The 16,940-nt window shown below is 37.9% G+C and overlaps 1 protein-coding gene across 1 annotated transcript in view; it reads left to right on the top strand.

Moving 5' to 3' along the window:
* SCFD2 (sec1 family domain containing 2) overlaps nt 1–16,940 on the top strand; it is a 187,877-nt gene that overhangs the window by 32,567 nt on the left and 138,370 nt on the right. Inside the window, exon 4 of the mRNA XM_030946849.1 lies at nt 16,116–16,291. Coding sequence (XP_030802709.1) covers nt 16,116–16,291 — 176 coding nt within the window. The remainder of the gene's footprint in view (nt 1–16,115; nt 16,292–16,940) is intronic.

The following is a 16,940-nucleotide window of genomic DNA, read 5'->3' as shown; positions in this document are numbered from 1 at the left end:
TACTTTCTGAGTTTTTTATGGCCTTGATATTAAATGTCAGAGATTTTCTAGCGTGAAAGTTTCCTCTTACTCTCTTTACTAAGACCAGCTGTGTCAGATGGTAAGAGTATTTTCCTTAGTACTTCTTTTTTGCTTTTTTGTTTTTCCCCTGGAAATAAGGAGTGAATTACATTTGAAAGCAAAGCTTTGAATTCCATTTGGTGTAGTTGAGCCCTCCTGCAGTGGCCACCTGCCTGAAAAACTGCATCACTTGTGACACTGGCAGCATGGGAGCCCTTTGCAGTGATGGGAAACTCTAATCACATCCTGTTTCTGTATTTTCAGTGAAAGGAAAAGAAATTCTGTTGTTCTCTGAGCTTTGAAAGGCTGCTCATTGCTCTGTTCATGTGCTTCCACTTTTCCCCTGCAAGGGATGTGCCTGATGCCCAGCTTTCCTCTTTCTCTGCCTCTTGCGTGTGGCAGGAGCAATGACAGCTCTGGGAGGACACACAGCTCAAGCTTCTGCTTTCTGATATCTTCTTAATGTGTCTTCCTCCTCCTGAGAAGGATGGAGAGTAGGAAAACTGTAGAAGGGGACATTTGTCTTCTCTCCAGCACCTTCAAATGTCTGTAGGCCACTGGGAATTCCATATTTTTCCATTGAGATCAGCAGGAAGAGAGAAGAGATCTGATGAAGGAGAAAAAAGAGAAATAAAGGATACAACAATTATGGTTACATTTTTTGAGTTGGGTAGATTGGAGCTCTGCTTTCAGGTATTCTTGATTTGCATATTCATTGTTTTAGTTGTATCAAGGGAGGTGATAGTGGGGATGTCTGAAGTATTTGTTTGCATGTAAATAGGTGAAGCTGTCCTTTTCTAGATGTAATTTAAATAAAGAGGCATTAAAATATTTCATGTCAATCTATATACACACACATTTCGAAAAACCCAAAAGCCTACAAACAACACTTTTAAAGAAATACATCAGCTCCATTTTTCCTCTGAGGTATTTGCATTTGTGTGTTATGTACCCAGATGAGGGCTGGTAAATACTTGCCAAATTCTGGTCAGATATCCTCTTGTGTAGGTGTAAACACATAGGTGTAAATTATTTCGACATAATAAAAATCCTCGCATTTAAAATGCATTTTATTTAAAGAATTAAATATCCCTTTGAAAAGCTCTTTGGAAGAAAAGATTGTCTTAATAGCTTTTGGGCAAGATTTATAGCATTGTGCTAAATTTAAGTGAAATTGTAAATACTGGAAAGGGATTACTTCTGCCTACCCCTTGGTAAGTGACTGTAATGAAGCCGCTCTGGAGCAGCAGAGAGATTACTGCTTTTTCCATTCCTGAATTTCCTGCTCCATTCTCCATTAGTCTGATGCATATCTTAATCATCCTCTGAGCATGGCCTGCCCTGACTCTCTCCTTGAAAGCTTTACTATTAGCATAGTATTTGGCAGTGGTAACGCCTTTGCTGCAAATGTTCTTCTGTGGCTTTAGTAGCACCCTTACCCTTCTGTTTGAAAAGAACACAGTAAACCTTGACTGAGTCTGAATTCCTTTATTGTGTCTTTTTCCTGGCATGGAGACTGGTGGAAGCTGAAACACTGGTACAGTAACAGAAACAAAGTGCAGTGTGCTGTTCCACAAGCCCTTGTTAGTGGGAGAAAAGCCATTTGGTTTCTTTCCATTTGAATTGTATAAATACAGTTTTAAAAATCACACTCATTATAAAATTAGCAAAGCCTTAGTCTTTGTGAAGTAAAAAAAGAGTGCTGTAACTTTTTCAGATGGGGTGGTTTGTATGGGTTGAATTGAATTATTTGTTTGAATAGAAATAGGAAGATGCTGACATTCTGGTGTGACAATACAAAATAATATTTTGAGTTTACAGCAGTAGCTTAAAATGGACAAGATCAATACAGTAGATCAATACTTTAACTAAAAAACATAAAGCATATAAAATGTACATTATTTTCTTTTTAATGAAGAGTTGCATTGGACTGCAACAGTGTTTAACATGCTATTTGTTGTTTATGAGACCCATATAAAAATATTCAATACCCTAAATTTCTGGAATAAATTTTAAGGATAAAAGCTACCAGCCAAGATGATGAACTAATAAGGTGGGTAAGTACATACATATATATTTTTTTTTTCTAGATATAACAAGTCTGATCTTGGTTATCTAAAATCCAATGATTAGGACAATTTTGTGATGGAGACAAGTAGTGAGATATCACCAGTCTGATTCTGAAGTCCTTGCAAGGGAGTAGAAAGAAGCAGAGCTCAGTGTGGTTTGTGGGGTATTTGAATCCATTCTGCAGCATGTTTCTGTAAGTGATAGGTACCTGGATTTCAGCTGGGTTTGAAGATACTATGACTCCTCATTTTGCAGAGAAGACATAATATTGTAGACTGGCTCTTGGGATGCTTGTTATGTTTCTCTGATGCCTGTTTACCTGGTCTCCAAATCCTTTGGGAGAACAAGTAGCAGGATCAGTAAGGCAGCAGCCAAAGTTCTCCTCCAGGCAGCCTCATGAAGTGAGTGGCTTCCTGTACCAACTCGACTGGCCCTGGCCTGGCTTAGCCTGAGGTGTCCCAGATATCTAGTAGTGGGTCTCACACTGCCCCTTCAAGGGCTCCCTGATCTTCTCAGGGCATTTTTCCAGGGAGACGGGGAATGCTGCTTTTCTCAGACCTGAATTCCTTCCATTGTACAGCCTGGATCCTGAACAGGCAGTTCTTAAGTTCAATTAGTCTGCTCTTTGTCTCTTTAAAAGTAACAGCAGTCCTGCAGTGTGAGACTTTCTAGCCAAATGGATTTTTTTTTTCCAGCCTATTGCAATAGTGAGTTCCTGGTTTTTCCCTGTAGTGCAGCTAAAAACGTAGTCTTGACCTGAAGCAAATGTTCCCAACCTCAGTGATGGTCAATATAGCAGATGTTTCGTTGCATCATTCACCCCCGGAGGCAGGAAGGCTTTTTGCTTCTCAGTGTGCTAAATGTTTTTGAAGACTTTGAAGTCAAGTTTCTGTAAAATTTGGAAATGTTCCTATTTGGGAGGCTTCTGTATAGGCCTTTGCATTTCCAGGGGAATGTACTTTGAGTATTGTGGGGATAGTACCAGGCTTTCCCTGGTACTGTTGATGAAGGTGGTTTCTGAACAGTATTTACCACATTGAGAACTGTGGAAAAACATTGATATTATGGCTATTCCACTTTGCATTGTTACAACAGGCTGAAGTTCAGGGCTTCAACCCTGCTGAGGGTTCACCTAACTAACTAAATAGATCCCATCCTCTGATAATCATCTGGGTTTGCCAGTTTAGGACAGAAATGTTCTGAGCTCCACATGTGCAGAGAGTATGCTTAAACATGCTTAAGCGTATCTTAAACAGCTAAACTTTCTACTTAATTTCTGTAACTCACTAGATGTAACAGAAAAGATGAAGGGTACTCATATTCCTACCAACAAAGTTCTCTGTTTTTTGGGAGATGTGACAAAGTAGCTGAGATGGAGAGACATGAGGAGAAGTTTACTTTTCATCAGTAAGTGACACTGCATTAGCCTGTAGTGTTGTTTAGGAGCATCACCAGCTGAGGAGCCATCTTTGTGCTAGTCATTATACTTCTTGCAAGCTGGATATTGTGCCTGTTCATTTTCTTTTCACTCTTACCTGCTGATACTCAGAATAGCATCTTTGAGAGCTTAAAATAGTTACTCAAAAGAAAAAACAAGCACATCTCAAAATAACTGGAACTACATGTAGAGAGACATCCATGTGCATATTTTGCAACTTTTCCAGCCTTTTTTTTTCTGTCTAGCATATACAGGTTCCTGTAGTTGAAAGAATCATGTGATTTATGAGGAGCAAATATTTATGCTCTTGGTGTGAATCCTGTGCAGGTTGATGATTGAATTGAGTTCTTACTGGGCTTGGAAACAGCTGTTGGTGTGGAGGCAACTGTGTGGCAGAAGCTTGGTGATAAAGAAGATAAGTCAGTAGCAGAAAGCTTATTTTGAGAGCACAGCTATTTATCCTTTCTTATCAAGTGCATCCTTGGAGAAGAATTATGTAATATAAAGTTGATTGAGAAGGTCTGGCAGGAATTTTGCCCTTTTTGATAACTGCTTCCATCATAGCACAGAATGAGGGATATCAACAAGTAGGGATGAACTGTAGAATAATCTTGGGTTGGAAGGGATCTCTGGAGTTCATGTAGTCCAATCTCCTACTCAAATCAAAGACAGTTTAAGAGTTTAGACTAGATACACTGTACCTTGTTCAGCTGGATTTTGAATATTAATGCTGTGGGTGGAACACTGGCCACTAAATTCCACAGCCTGTCTGGTTACTCTGCACTGGTCTTCACCACTCCCGCAGAGAAAATGAACAGCTTTTCTGAACAGCTTGATTGTTCACATGCTGCAGTGTATGACCATGGCCTCTTGTTCTCTCACTCTGCACCTCCAAGATGTCTGATTCAGTCTTCCCTGTAATCACTCACCACATCCATGAAGACAGTAGCACCTGTGGCTGCTTTCATATCTTGAGATTAAGCAAACACATCTCCCTTAGCCTTTACTTGTGCATCATTTTGTCTAGCTTAAATCATTGTAGTGCCCCTTCTCTGAACCCACTCTAGTGTGTCTTGTACTGTGGAGCCCAAAACTTCATATTCCAGATATGTCTCTCAAGTACTAAATAGAGATTTATGACCACTTCCCTCTGCTTGCCAGTTGCATTTGTTCTGATGCCACCTAGTACATGATTCACTTTAATTAGTGCAGGGGCACATGGCTGATTCGTGTTCAACGGGACAGACACATTTAATCCTGAGCTTTGAAGGACCTAGGTCACAGATCCACTAGTAGACTATTCTATCAGTTTAATAGTGGAGGAACTCTCAACCAGCAGAGCAATGCAGTGTATTTCATGAGGAAGAAGTAAAGTCTAAAATGAAAAAGGCAGCTTTAGATAGTTTGTTCTTATCCAGCTCTGTCAATCTTGTAGCTGCTTAGCTGATTCAATCAATTATTCTTTCTGGGTTTTTTTTTCTTTTTTTAACAACTTACCAATATCTTTCGTTTGTCTCTTACCTTTCCTTGGTCCCCTCCCTCCTTTGCCTACTAAATTGTTTTTCAGTAGGTTATGTTCCTTTACAAACTGGAGCAAACACCACTTCACATCTACCTGTTATTTGTTCACTGGTTTGTATTATCTTTAATGGCAGAGTATCAATATGACCTTCAAAGTACAGGATTTCTTTCTCTGGGAAATGTACACACTCAAATCCACTAGAGGTGAGAAGACAGTTAAAAATGGATGCTTGAACATCTGTGTCATTTATACATCCTGTTTTGAAGAAAAAGTACCTTGGAGTACCAAATCCTCTTCTGAATTGTAGAGATGAAAAGAAGGGTTTGGAATGTGTAATCCCACTGACTTCTGCTACTGCAACAACAGCCACAACTTCTGAGAATGAGTTTGGAAGGGGTCATGGGAGTTAAGTCCTGCCCTATACTTCAAGGAAGCATGCCATGGTTATAGACAGAGACTGAGATTGATAATGTGAACTGCAGTCATAGCAAAAATAAATTTTGAGCAGAATAGGTTAGCAGAAAGGTTTTAATCCAAAACTGCAACTACTCAGAATAGTATTGAAATTTAAAAAAAATTATTGGGGAACATTCTGTAGCCTCTCTCTTGCAAGGATTTTATTAGGAGGCAAAATTTCTGCCTCCATATTTTAGGAAAGAATTCCCTGCAGGTGACTGTAAATGGCTTTTAGCTGTTCTTGTTTAGCAGATCAAGTGTTCCTCAAATTTGTTTTGAGTGTTGTGAGTTGGTTTGAGTTAGAGTTTTTCTGTTTGATTGTTTTATGACTACTTAATTATGGGTTATGTGAATTTACCTTAAAAAAGAAGTGTGATATTGGGAGTACTCATTCTTGATTTAAGTTTAAAGAAAAATTTCAGCTTGTTCTGACGTACTAAATACCACATTTTACCCAAGGTCTTCTTGAAATTTTTTTTACTTTATTTCTAATTCTGAGACTTCATATTCTTGCAAAAATAATTTAAGTTAGTTTTCAAAATATCAGTAAAGGTATTTTTGTCTCAATTGTCTCTCATTGTTCAGTGAATAATGTACTGCATGCTAAATAGTTTCTTGTGGTATAAGATCAGTAATGGTTCAAGCCCTAATAAAATTGTGAAGCCTATTGTATTTGTGTTTCTTACCTCATCTACTTTGCACTTCACTGCTGTGAAACATTTAGCAGATGGAAGTGAAACACAGAACCCTGTGCAGTGGTGGGAAACAGAAAATTATGTTGGTAGTATGTTTTCTTTGATTAAATTGTGGTTGGCATATGGGTACAGGACTATTTGGCAAACTTTACTGTTACTTTTAGGAAGGGACTAGTGTGACATTAGTCTTTCTATGATCCTTGATTTTTTTGGAAAAAGTTTTAATTTTTTCATTATTTTTATATCAACTTTTTTTTGTAGAAAATAAACCAAAACACAGAAATATAAACATGGGGCCAAGTCTCCTTCTGTGTCTGGTTGTGATTAGAATTGAAGACAATTCTTGAAAATTTAAAAGTAAACACAAGTGTTGCCCTTGCAGAAGTTCTATAAATATCTAATTTCATTATCTGTATTATTTCCCAATGTCTTGCTGCAAAGCTTATATAAACTTCAATATGAAGTCTTTTTGTCTTAATAAAAGTATAAGGAAAAGCCTATGTTAATGTGTCTTTCTCTAGACAATTTCAGTGATGTTCATGATAGTTGGGAGTAAACATTGATGTGCAGATAAAGATTTGTGAAGTTTTGAAGCAAAGGTTTAATGAAAATCCATGTTGTTACTAATTTTTTTATACTGTTTAAATGAAGAGAAAATCATTTTGAGTGAAAGGCTTAAAAATTTAAATAGCATTTACTTGCACATATACCGGCAACTGGTATTGTTTTGAGGGATTTCACAACTAACTTTACTTGTTCATTTTCTGGAATCTGTAGTGATAGCAAGTCAGTCTCTAAGCAAACAATTTTATACCAAACAAAACAAATTGTCCAGAAAAGGTTGAAATGCTTCTTCCAGGTTTTGAGCATTTGTGAGTCAGTTCTGATAAAACTAGATCAAAAGTCCTTCTCTGTAGAAATAAGCTGATTAAAAAGAAAAGAAATATCTATACACACACACACACAAATTTGTAAAGTATCAGTTATAAATGCTGATGCAACTTCCTGAAAAGAAGTAATTGTATTACCATCTTCTGTTCTCTGCTAAAATTTATTTGGTGGGGATTTTTCAGATAAACACCAGACTTTTTTTACTCACTAAGCTTTCTTTATTTTTTCTGATATTGAGTTCTATTGTGTCATCTCAGTCTTGAAACGAAATATTTTGATTTTTGAATTTGAAGGTTTTTTTTAAAAAAAAAACTCACCACTATACAGTAGACTGTCCTTTTGTAATAATCAAGATGTGGTTAAAAATACAGGAGCAGGTCCTGTAAGCCTCTTTGTATCTAGGTGAAAAATAAAATACTTCAAGTTCAGAAAATGAAATCCACTGCATTTGCTGTTCTTTTATATCTGTGGGGAAGCAGCCTGAAAGGTTGAAAATAAGATAGAACTTGCTATAATGTGTCCTGTGATATCTTCATTTTGTAGGGTGCATCAGCCACACGGACTGTGTTTTACACAAGGAAGACTCGATGAGTGTGGGTTGGGAGATGCTGATTCTGGCATGCAGTGGGAACACATGGCACCTGCACTTTGGTGGAACACTGTTGAGGGTATCAGCACTAAGTAATGTGCTTTGTGTGTCTGACGATCACAGAAAGGACTTTAGAATTTACTTATGTTAAAAAAGAAAGGAGAACAAACTTAAAGTGGCTGAAAGTGATGTAGAAGTGTCCAAAGTGACCAAAGTGTCACTGAGAAGAGCATGTGCCAAAGGATTTAAACCAAAGATAAAATAGATGCTGGTGTGCTTGCAACGTCTGTAGGTGTAAAACTGGAGGTGGAACATGGCAATTCAGTACAACTGTGTGGGTTGCCCAACACTTTTTTTCCCCAAGTATAGTTGTGTAAGCCTCTTCATTCAATCTCACAAAGGATGACTCGTTACACCGGAGACATGGTGAATTACATATGTACATACTCATACATCATCATGTTTTCCATCCCTATTTAATTGCTACCACCCAAAATGATTGTTAGGATATTCTCAGCTGCAAAAGTCTTCCAGAAATTATAAGAGAAATAATAAGTTCTGTGAATAGTGTACCAAAGAAGAACAATGACTTCCTTCTCTCTGGGGCAGTGTGCCAAGAACACAATGAAGTGCTTCAGTGTCTGAGAACATATGTCGTAGGGCTAAATGAGGACATGCACAAGCCACCTGACATTCCTTTGGGAGTGTTATTTTTAAGACAAACAAGTTGATTCATTTCTGTGAGAAGTTTAAAGTGTTCTGGACATGATTCAGCCAAATTTGTAGATTTCAAGTCCTTTTGCAGAAACAGTGAATTACTGTTTCCAGGGGTTACTGGGTTTTAAGGGCTGGAGACTGTCTGTTTGGGAGTTGGCCTGGTATTCTGTATTTATTAACTTGGTGGAAGTGGTAAAAACTAAGTAATAAAATCCACCCCTATGCATATTTACTCAGGATTTTTAGGAGTATTTGGTAAGCTCTGGTATGCCAGTATTAAATTGCAACTTTAATATTGATGATAACCCCTGGGAAGCTTAATTCTGGAAGACAAGATTTCACCTGTTTATTCACAGAGTTCTTTTTAAAAAATTGCTTTAATATTTGGGAGGGCAATCAGAGAATATTGTAGACACTAGCTAGATATGATTGTTACTTTTCTGTGCATACTGACTTAACAATCAGAATAGGGAAAACTGAATGGTAGAGTACACAGAGAAGGAAACAATCATTTGAAGGGCCAGAACATTTAAAAACAAAATTCTGAAGGACAGAAAAGAAAAAAAATATCAAATCATGTTGAAACACCTAAACTATATATTTGTCAAAGCCTTCAGGATGTATTTGAAAACATGAAACTGTAGGTGGTTTAGGAGTCATAAATCATAACTAGGGTCATATTTAGACGTCTGGATTTAGGTGCTTAGAACCAAAAATCTTGATGACTGTATTAGAGTGCTTTAGTTATATTTGTCCCACCTAATTGATTAGGTTTTATTTGTTTTAAGGCATGTAAAAGAATTTCAAAAGAATAGTCAATGGAATTCATATTTAAGTGTGGCTTCCGTTTTGTAATAAAAGATTAAGGCTTATTAGGAGAGAAAGCTAAAACAGCAAGCATGTGGCTTGGGCCATATATAATTGAGCTCTATAGGAACACTGTTAAAACAAGGATTTAATGATACCATACACATCTACTGATAGAGAATACACTGCTTTTGGGATAACTAACTCAATGCTACAGCTGATGGGACTGAAGCCAAGTTGGGTTAGATGTTCAAGCTCACATGGCAAGTGCTAGCTGAGTAGTAAATAGAGTTCAGCTTTTTTTGTTCTGGGTATATGCCTCTATTGCAGAATTTGCTAAACATTAGCATAGTTGTCACCATTGTCTGTGGCTCCATGAAAGCCCCTGCAATACACACCTTCAGACGTGAGATATGACAGGCTCTGCCTCCCTCAAGGTCTTGAGATATGCTAGAAAGCCTATGATAGACAGGGCAGAGTGGCTGACCTCTAATGCCTGTGTTCTGCAGATGTTGTTAAGGTGGCAAGAGGAATGGGAGTCAGCAAGGGCTGGTCACAGCTCTTCTTTGATGGCACAGTGCTGTGGGGGCAGGCAGCAAGAGCCTGCCCCTGCCTTGTTGCAGTGTACTTTAGGATGTACTTCAGGGACTGCTCAGACTCCAAAAAGGGACTTTTCCTGGCATTGCTCTAGTGGGACTTGCTCTTTGTACTCATACCTGTGACCATGGGGTTATCTGGGTGCTGGTGTTTCTGCCACAAAAAAGGGAGAGGCCTACAAGTGACCATAAACCCCAGGACAGATGGGCTCATGTTTGCGGGAGATGAGCGTGTGCTGTTAGAAATAAGCCTGAGACATCTGTTTTCAGTCTGCTGTAAGGTTTAGTGCTCTTCAGATCCTTATTCTGGAGAAGCCAGCCAAACAGCATCCCATACTGGCCTACTTTCCTTCTCTCCAAAGAGCTAGGGATTAGTTGATGTTCTTTTCTTTGTTAACAGCTTAAAGGCTGGATGACTTTTGAAGTAAGCTAAGCAAAATTTGAGATTGAATTATTTTCCTGGCGCTTGTTGTTAAAGATTATTATTGAAGCTTCCCATGAAGTACAAAAGAATTTTGAGTTAGTAACAGCATCTAGAAATTAGACTAACAAGGAGACATAAGGGGCAACATCTGCCTTGCTCAATTGCTCTGACTCAGTTTGTCAAAAATCCAGCTCCCTTAGCAGCACAGTTGCCCAGTTGGCTTTGTGGAGTACAAGAGCTTTCTACATTCCTCCCAAGTATCCAGCGTTGCTACTGGGAGAGATAGGTCTATGTTGCTTAGATTGTGGACAAGGAAAACAATTTATCTGGATTTCTTCAGCCCTCTACTGACTTGAAAAATCTCATCTGTGAGCATAAGCATGCCAAGATTGTTTCTTATTGTTCATTCTTTCAAGTGGAAAATGGACCTCAGCAAAAGGATTCCAGCCAGTGAAGCTCTGTGTTCTTGCATAAAACTGAACAAAGTTAAAAGCTGTGTGTATTTGGCGGTTCCTGCAGTCTTGGAAGAGCATCCATGGATTTACTCAGCTGGTCTCAAAATGTACTTTCCTCTTTACTTGTTTCCTTGTCCCTGTGGAGATAATTAACTAAGTGTTATATGAAAAAAATAAGGCCTGGATGTTTGGAACAGTGCATTGATAATTCTGACCTTTGCTCTTTAAACACCTTGTTCATCCATAAATTTTTATTGGATGCATAAGCGCTTTTGGATTCTGAATTTTAGAAAGTTACTTCTACCAGTAAATCCATCTTGAAAAATAGTTATATTCTTGAAGCAATGCCTGCACTGCACTACATAGACTGCAGCATTAATTTCAAATGGAAAAAAGTTATACTTGTAAATTGTGTGTTAATGTCTACGAATGTGGTTTGTCCAGTTGACTTTTTGTTTAACTGTTAAGGTGAAAGTCTTTCTATTCCACTCAGTCTACTTTTGCTACTCAAACACAGATTTTTGACAGACCTTTAATATCAGTTGCTGGTAATTTCTGCTATAGTATGTCTATGTTGAGTGATCTGCTTTGCCAGTAACAGAAATACTTCTTCCCTTCAGACTAATTGTGCATGTCATCATTTGTACATGTAATATGAACTGCATTATTTGGTATGGTAAAACATTGAAAATGTTGATATTCCATGCTGCTGTTTTCCTATTTAGCAAGAAATTATTTATTCAATTAATTATTAATAAAAACAAAATCAAAACCAAGCAGCACCTTCTGTAATTGAAAAGTAGGTAAAATTGTTCTGCAGTTCTTTTGAGATCTGCTCTAAATTCTTGAAAGTTGGAGGTGGAATTCAACCAGTATTTTTACAAATTAATTACCATGGGAATAGAGGATTGAAGTGGGCCATTTATATTGAATTAAGCCTGTGAACATTTATGCAGCTGCTCATTAGACACTCGTCAAACCTCACCTTAGAGCAAGTTAAATTTGTTTGCGTCCACTCTTGCCTCCACTACGGGAAGACTGATACAGTGATGTTTCTTAATGTCTTGTGTAAATATATTCATGTATTATTTATCCCCATTGGTTGTAGTACCAGTATTGAACTTTCATGTAAATATTTTTTATGTGTCCAAAGAGACCTCTTTTTTTTTCCCCAGCTGATGCAGGGAGCCCATATAAGCCAGACATTTCTGTCTTGCTTTCCTAACTTTAGTTCTCTGTCATCCTAATTGTTATAGTGACTTTCTGTGCATGCATCACAGTATGAATTAAACTTCCAGGAATGGGAGTGATTTGAGCTGCACAGAGCAGACTCCTGGAGGGAGAGGCTTTGTATTGAGGCATATCTATGGCCTCTACATATTGAGGCATTCTATGGCCTCTGTTTTTACTACAACTGTATCACTTGAAAGGAATTGTACCTGCTCTTTTACAATGAAGAAGCCTAGACATTATTTCCTCCTTCTGTCATTTCCAGGTTTTAACTCCACATTTGCAGCTCTTACCCTAGCCTCAAAATGCATCATTTTTATACTGATAAATTTCATCCTTCTTACATTTGTCCAATACTCAAAGCAATCCAGAACTGCTGGCTGCTCTTTCTCTATATTAATGATGTTCCACAAGCTTCTGACAGCACCTGTTTTGGCACCATTTGTTACTAAAATTTGTAGTATAAATATGTACAAGCACACAGAGGAACACTCTTATTTTACCTTTTCTTTTCATATACTAGTACTTCTTGTTTGTGGGTGTTTCTTAGGTATGTTACAATTCTTGTAATCCTAGTCTTTTCGCACTCAAATGTGGTTATGGCACAATTAATGCTTTGTTACATCCATTTGTATTATAATTAATTTGTTAATTGGTTACATCTCAATTTGACATTATATTCTTTGAGAAATGTACTTTGCATTTTATCCCATTTTTAGGTGTAAGATTTTTTTTCTTGGACATTTGTCCTGAAGCTTTTCACACTCTTGATATCAGCTAAATAAGGTAGCTAATTTCATAATTTCTTTGACACAAATGCTAGATTTCTCTTTTCCTAGGCTAGTCTAGTCTCTGTTATGTCTTACTTTTTATCTTCCATTTGTTAGAACACAGGGTTGCTTCATCACACTGATATTCAGTGTTTTTTGGAAGGGACAGGTCCCTCAGTAGTGAGATTGGCCACTAGTCTGTCATGTTTCTGCAATATCCAGTTTCATTCCCTGCATTATTATTTCATTCTGTTTCCAAAGATTATTTCTTTAGTGCACAAATGTGTTAATTGTGCCAAACTAGCCATTCATTGTTTTTTAGCTGAATTAGTTCTCTCATGTCATCAGTCTGTTTTTCTTACCTGCTCCCCATCCTCCTATATTTTGTTAAGTTTTGGGTTTGTCTGTGATACTTCCCAATGACTACCTTACTGATTTTATCCTCTCTCTTATACTTGTGAAGAGGCTTGAGGCTTCGGAGTGTTGGGGTGATTTGTGGTGTTGTTGTTGAGGTTTGTAGTTGTTTTTATGTGTGTGTGTGTGTGTGGTTTTTGGTTTTTGTTTTGTTTTAATATTGCTTTCAGTAGACGTCATTTTTTCAAGTCCTGTATTGGGATGTAGTTGACTGAGTTTGGGACAAATATACCTGTTTCGCACATTCTGCTTGATAACTGTTAATGGCAAAGGTTATTTCTTAGACAATATGGAATTCCTGGCATTTATTCAAAAAGGTTATCAGTATTTTTAAATCCTAACAGTGGTGGAGGTCAAGATTTTCCTTTTCCCATCCAGGAATTGAAAAATTATCAAATGCTTTGTCAGCATAATGTATTTCTCACAGTCAGGCTTTGATGCCCACAGAGACTTCTGACTATGCATGGTTCTAGAGTTTGGAGAGATGCATGAATGTGATGGAGCAGGAAGAAGAGAGCAGGACAAGACACTTGCGCTGAAGTCCTTTTGCCAGTAGTTGCCATGTTCTGCCTGTGAACTTTGAAATATGCTTTAAGAGAACCAAATGACAGTTAAGACATGATGTGGTTGAAATAGATCTCCTCTTGATTTCTTAGGACCTACCTGGGACATTGCAATGAAACAATTTGAAACAACAGAGGGACTTCAAAAACCCAAAGGGCTGGTAGGGTTGAAATTAGATTAGCAGTAGTCTGTTGTGCTGAAATCTCCCTCTGTGAGCAAGCAGCAGGGAAGATGATGAGGATTTAGGCCTCAGGAAAAGTCATCTAATTGCTGATTACCACCAATTACTTTCCCAAATTCCTTTCCTCAGCTACTGGAATAGTAGAATACTGGAACTGTATTTATCAGCCAGCTGTCCAGGGAGATTGCTGTGTAGAAGTTGGCTGGAACTCTCAAATCCTGGATCTAAGTGGTTCTAGGGGTATTGTAAATATCACAGATGAGATGCTGCACTCCTTAATGCCAGTATAAGTTTTGTTAATGACTTGCTAAGGTCAGGATTTTTCTTGTACTTACATATGTGTTGGACTTTCTTTTGGTGGTATTCTGAGGGTGGGAAAGAATTTGATTGTTTATCTAAAATGGTGCTGAATGGCTCTCAAATTGATCCGGTGCTTCATCTGGATTTGCTTTCACAAGGAACAATGTGGAACAAAACTCTTGATTTTTTTTTTTTTAATTGAAATCAGAAGTCTTGAAAGCCCTCCTATTTTTCTGATTCATATGAAGGAAGGGCTGGCAACTGCACATTTTCTCAATTGAAGCAAGTTATCAGATTTTGAATATACTACAATATATCAGCACTGCTCTGGGTAATAATGCAGTCATTATCAAAGGTATGCTGCAAGGCATCATGGACTGACATTTTCAAATCACCGTGTAAATCTGCCTGACACAGCTTTAAAAGAAATAAAACAAGACTGAAAGCTCCAGTGTTTAGTCTAAAAACACACATGGCCATGGTTGCTGTTTTAGCCTATGTGGGCTAACCGTGGAAGCCTTTTGTCAGCCCTCTGGCCCACTGAGTGGTGTCAGCTTGATTTGTGTGTTAATTTGCTGACTTTTCGGTTTGATGCTTTCCATTAAAATTCACATAAAGAGCCCGTGTGTTTTTGCTTTATTTAGAAGCTTTCCCAAATCTAAATGCTCTTCCAAAGACTGCCCTTGATATCACTGAAATTAAGAGGAAGAGCTTTCAATATTTATTCACTGTTGGAATAATTTATTTGCCATTTATATGATACAGAAAGGATGAAGGCAGATGGGGAGCCTTGTTAACTGGTGATATAACCTAACACAGAGAAGAAACACAGTGGCAGTTTTACAAGATTTTTTCCTTTATGGAAAAATTCTGACTGAAATGATCAGTGTTGTAAGCTATGAACCACTAAGCATCAGTACACCCGCATGTTTTCCTGGCACCAAAGATTGTCCTATTTAAGTTAAAGGATCCTCCTCACTCTATCTCATATATCCCTGCTTTTTAGGTCTGCTTTGCTTGAGGAAGATGACTTGTTACTGGCAGAGGCTTCCAGGAACCAGCCCTGGCCTGGGTCGCCATCCAGACTTGCAGCTAGGATGGTGTTTTGACACCATTTTTGCCTGTCTGTTGATGGCATGTGTAATTGCCATCTGTGGTGATTTTCTTGGGATAGTTGAGCTGCCTTCCTTCCTGAAAGAGATCCCTTCCAAAATATAAGTTGCTTGAGCATTTCAGATGGCATTTTAATGTTGGATAAACAGCTAATCCCATAGTGTTCATCTGGCCCAAATGGTGCCCTCATGCTCTTCTAATAAGAAGAGATCTACAGGACCATGCGTGGGCATGGGGGTGTTTATTTTCAAACAGCTGGTGAAATCATGCTGTGGTTACTGCATGTCACAAACTGAAGGGTTGCACCTTGGAAATGTCCCTTCCAAGAACAGCTCCAAAAATCATTCCTTGCGTCATTTATACAACATTATATCTGTTTCTTGAGTCAAGACTAATCAAAAAATGTACCCTCAGGAAGTGGTGAGAACATTTGAATTTGCTGTAAGGTAAAAGACTCGCAAAATCCCATTGGACTTCTGGTAAAAACAGAAATATTGTTTAGAAGTAGTCATCAAATATTATTTCCCTAGCTGAAATGAATGTCCCTCTTTGTCTGAAAACAAAAGTATTACCCTTTATGTCACCATCTGTTGTACATTGTTAAAAACCTGCCATATTACATATCTCAAGGCACAATTCATGGATGATGTCTTTGTCCTGACCTGCTGCTGCAGCTGAAGCTCCCAGTGATTGCAGCAAAGCTAAGATCAGACCCATAGTGGAGAGGCCTCTAAAGTTCTCTATAACCTTTTCACAATAATTTAAAACATTTAGTTTTGCATTTGTCTCCACTGAATGCTGTGTCCTGTTTTCCTTTCTACAGGCAGAGTCACCCCTGAACAACTCAGCTCATACATTCAGCTTTTCCGAAACAACCTCAAAGCTTTGGAGAACCACTGTGGTCTTCTACAGCTTGTGCTGGCCACAGTCCAGACTTTGAAACACCCCCAGACTTCCAAATGGGACAATTTCCTTGCCTTTGAGCGATTACTTCTGCAGGTACATATTATGTTTAATGGTTTGATTTTCCATTGCATTCTGTAGCTTGTGTTTGTTTATGAAGAAGTGCGTTGGGATGTCTTGCTAAGGAGCTGTTCCTTATTACCAAATGGGTTAAAGGAATGGGAACATACATATTTATTCTTTTATAGCTGTGTCTAAGAAATTATATAAACAAAAGAGTAGGCATTAAAGGTGAAGCATATCAGTAATCTGAATGGGGTGACAGTTTTACATTTAGATGAAGTTTCAAGAAGATATTGATTCTGGCATTGCCTAGGATTGTTGTTGTTATCATTATCATTATCATTATCATTATCATTATCATTATCATTATCATTATCATTATATGCTTCTTGAGGTAACATGCTGAATCAAATGCAGAGAGCAGTTTGTTACTATTTAAGTGTAAAACTTGTTTAATTTTTGGAGTTGGAAATTCCACACACCAGGAGTGTGAGGTTTTTCTTGTTCAAAGCTGTCATCTACCCTCAGTTTTTCCCACCACCACATTTTTTATGGCATCCTGTCTGTGACCACAGTATTATTTACATACCATTTTCTATCACATTTGGATTGCTCTCAGGAAATTAAGAGTTAGTGGTATTTTGAACTTTATCCTACTAACCTTTGGAGATGTACCAAACAA

This window comes from Camarhynchus parvulus, chromosome 4 (assembly GCF_901933205.1).
Source record: "Camarhynchus parvulus chromosome 4, STF_HiC, whole genome shotgun sequence".
NCBI lineage: Eukaryota > Metazoa > Chordata > Aves > Passeriformes > Thraupidae > Camarhynchus > Camarhynchus parvulus.
This window is presented reverse-complemented; position numbering and strand designations above follow the sequence as displayed.